We start from the raw sequence: 3862 nt of genomic DNA, 5'->3' as shown, positions 1-3862 counted from the left end.
CTTAATGGACCTTAGAGTGTTTCTGGTTCAACCCCCTTATTTTTCAGCTTAGTAAACTGAAGCGCAGAGAGGGAATGGAGGTTGCCCATGATCACAGAAAAGTTGGTGGAAAACCAGAATTCAAGTCCGGGCCCCTTTGCTTCTGAGTTCTTTGATGCTTTCTACTCTACCAGACCTCCTTGGGACACATCATGGTTACTGGCTACTTTGTGTTCTCTCCACACATTTGGTTTTTCCTGCCAAGTATCCTGTTGAGCTGAATGAGGGTGACAAGGAGAAAGTCCACACAACAGACCAAGAGGACAACCGAGAGAACTTTACTTGGGGTATTACAGAACAGGATTTTGATACAAGAGAAAACAAAAAGACACTGGGAAAATAGGATGGACTTCTGCTATTTCCCCTTCTTCCCCCTGGCAACACTCCCTCCAATGTTAACCCTGAAAATTGTGATGTTCTGGCTCTATGTAAAGCCATTCACTAAGGAAAACCTGCCTTTGCAAGATGGTCGACCCTGAGCTGTGTCCTGAGGCACCTTTCTTCTCCGGGTGGCAGGTTAGATGGACTCTGAAAGGTAGAGTGGCCAGCACCTGAGCAAAAACTGCAGCTACTAAGATGTTAAATTCAGGTCCTGGTTTGCTTGTGGAAACTCTCCCAGGAGCCAGGAGTCCTTTGAATTCATTAAGTCTTACTCCCTGAGGTACTTTAGGGGGGAATATCAGTGGCATTGCTCAGGAAGTGCCACAAGTCAGAAACTCCAATTGAGGAGGAGGCATTGAAGTATTAGACTGGGCCTCAGCAGGTTTTAGCGGATTTCACAGATGATGTGTTCCTTTTATGCACAATGTCCAAACTAGAAGTGGCCTAACCTCATGGGTTTTCACCTTGGAAATAAAAAGAGTGAGCTTTGAGGGTGTTGCATATTCTAACTCAATTTCAGAAAATGGCAATAAAGTTGATTAATATTGTTCCAGCCTCATTGGGACATGGGGCTTTGTTACCCTGTTGGCTATAATAGATGGGAGTGGGGTAAGGAATGGGAATTCCTGGGTATCAATTTCCAACATGAGAGGTTCTGATAAGGAATGCTCCCTCTTTTGGAATGGCAAAATATAAGTAACAATTTTTTGTCTTTAGGCTTCCATTAATGGAACAAACTAGTAAATAAATGCTTAACTAAGCAAATAGACAAAAGCAAAATGAAAGAAAAACAGAAGGGAATCCAGGCCCATCTAGGATGGTGACAACAGAATTTAGAAGTTCTGTTTAAGTGCTTTCTCCATTTTCCAAAGCACAAAAGCATGTGTAAAGCCAAATTCTTTACCTGGGGTTGTAACAGAGAAATGTAGCAAGCTGGGGTATGGATACAACTCTTAACCAGACTCTAATTTTGGCCTGGATTTCTGCCTTCACAGCCTCATAAGAGGAAAAAGATATTTGAGACAGAAACAACAAAATGAAAATTTTTAAATGAATGGGAAAAAAATAATTTTAGTTTTCCATAAAGCAAACAGATTTTTATCCAAAAGTAGAGTAAACAGTGTTTATTTTTCAATCAAATGGAATTGCTTAATTAAAAAAAAAAACAACCTTATCTTCCCCCTCCCCCCTTAAATACTACAGACAATCGCATTTCACCTCAGCAGACACCTAGAAACAAAACACTGGACTCACCAGAGAGAACTGGGTAATAAAAGCATCAGAAATTCAAGTCAACTATGGAAGGGTCCTGGTTACCTGGCAGCTCTCGATTCTAAACAAAAGTATTCTGAACCTATTTGTTGGATTTGCCAACACAGTTTCTTAAAATTGGGGGAGCTGGGGCCTTTGGACTGCTTTTCTTCTATTCCAATTGTTTCCTGCATAGGAAAATTAAAGTCAATGAATAAAATGAAAACCCAAAGAAACATTTAAAAACTTGTTTGACTAGTATTCAGTATGTGAGCTTATTAAGTATAACTTGTCCTCCTAGTTAACCTTGTCCTGGAATATATATAGGTTATTTGTAGCCGCCACTGCTATAATATTTTCTGAAGGATGCCAAGCTGTATGTAAGATCTTTTTGCTAAAGTCCAGACTGTCCACGCTGATCTCATCTTTTCTCCGTTTGCCACCAACACACACTTTGCGGGGTTTCAAGATGGCCCTGGGCTTGCTATTTTCCCTGGAAGCCTCCAGGGTGACATCACGCTTGGTATTTCGGTCAAACATTCTGAAAAAGTTGTTGTAGGATCCGGTCATGATGACACTGCAGAGTGGGAGAGGAGATAAGGATTAGTCGTGCCTGAGTTGGAGACATCACAACACCCTGGGCTTTTGTTGGTGAAACAAAGTACAAACTTATGAGAAATTTATTCCGGCCTTTGATGGACCTCCCACTTTGGTAGTTTTACAGAAAGAAAGGCAGAATGTGCCATACTGGTTGGGATAGTTCTTCCTGACAGTTTTATTTTATTGTACGAGACAGTTATTACCAGTTTCAGAACTGACTGCTTTTAAAAAAAAATTAAAACCTTTACATTCTGTTTTAGAATCAATACTGGGTATTGGTTCCAAGGCAGAAGAGTAGAAACGACTAGGCAAGGGGGGTTAAGTGACTTGCCCAGGGTCACACAACTAGGAAGTGTTCAGATTTGAATCTAGGTCTCTGGGTTTGCCTCTCTATCCACTGAGGTCTGGATCTTGTTCTCTGGATACTACATTGTGCTGCTTTCTGTTGGGTTAATGATAAAAAGAATAAGGAAAAAAAGGTTAGATTCTTTTCTCATAGAATGAAGGGGAAAATTTTTCTGCTGCCTCTATTCTTTGTTAATAATAAATGAATCCATGCTTCCAAAAATTTGTTTTGTTTTTTTTTTAGAAATTTGAATTATGAGTTTACATGCTGCCCAACTTATTTATTTCTTTTTAATCTTCTGAAATATCTGGATTTTCTACTGTATAAACAACTAATTTTTAGAGCAAAGTTCATCATCAATATTAAAACAGTAGAAAAGGTAATAGGGAGAAAGAGGCTACTTCCAGAGAGCTGTAGCTTGTCTTATCCAACAAGTTAGAAGCACAGGCAGTGGGGAAAGGCCTTGTCACCATATGCTGTCAAACATAGCAAGGAAATACAAAAAATGGTAAGAAAAACCTGGGCATTGGCTTATCAAATAATTCCCCCCCTTCATTCTATAAGAAAAGAATCTGTCCTTTTTTTCCTTATTATTTTTATTATTAATCCAACAGAAAGCAGCACAATGTAGTATCCAGAGAACAAGGCCTGGATCCAGACCTCAGCTCTTCCAATAGCTCATTGAAGGCAGGAATCCCAGCAGCTAGTTTGTCTTTGTATCCCCATATCTTGCATGCAAAGGGCTTTCCAATTGAGCCCCATGCTCTGTGCTTGTTGATGTGTATTGTGTCTTGCCCTTGGCTAGGTAAGATGGTAGAAAACCACATAAAATCAATGAAAATTTTGATCAGGTGTTTTCAATTGGGTAGACATGATATTTCTTCACTTTTGTTTTTATGTTAACTTTTTAATAGAAATCTGTTTTTCTTTGTGTTTTTTCATAAAGTCATAAACAAAACAACTAATGTGGTTCCTGCCTTCAAGAAGCCTACGCTCTACTGACTGCTGGAAAAGAGACCTGAGAGATTCTTTAATTGAATCTCTTCATTTTACCTATGAAGAAACTGAAGCAAGAGATGGGTGATTTCTCCAGTTTTATATCAAGTTACTGGCAGAGCTGGGATTAGAATTCATCCTGATAACTAACTTTCTTTCTTTCTTTCTTTCTTTCTTTCTTTCTTTCTTTCTTTCTTTCTTTCTTTCTTTCTTTCTTTCTTTCTTTCTTTCTTTCTTTCTTTCTTTCTT

At 38.9% G+C, this 3862-nt stretch overlaps 1 protein-coding gene across 2 annotated transcripts in view; it reads right to left on the bottom strand.

Annotated features, from left to right (window-relative positions):
* Positions 1-1660: 1660 nt before the first annotated feature.
* PPP2R2B (protein phosphatase 2 regulatory subunit Bbeta) overlaps positions 1661-3862 on the bottom strand; it is a 468277-nt gene continuing 466075 nt past the window's right edge. For both annotated transcript variants that reach the window (XM_044661806.1, XM_044661804.1), the window contains one exon: positions 1661-2248. In XM_044661806.1, the coding sequence (XP_044517741.1) occupies positions 1969-2248 (280 nt within the window). In that variant the 3' untranslated portion in view covers positions 1661-1968. The remainder of the gene's footprint in view (positions 2249-3862) is intronic.

The sequence above is a fragment of the Gracilinanus agilis genome, chromosome 2, assembly GCF_016433145.1.
Source record: "Gracilinanus agilis isolate LMUSP501 chromosome 2, AgileGrace, whole genome shotgun sequence".
NCBI classification, from domain to species: domain Eukaryota; kingdom Metazoa; phylum Chordata; class Mammalia; order Didelphimorphia; family Didelphidae; genus Gracilinanus; species Gracilinanus agilis.
The sequence above is the reverse complement of the archived record's forward strand: the minus strand, read 5'-3'. Positions and strand labels throughout refer to the sequence as shown.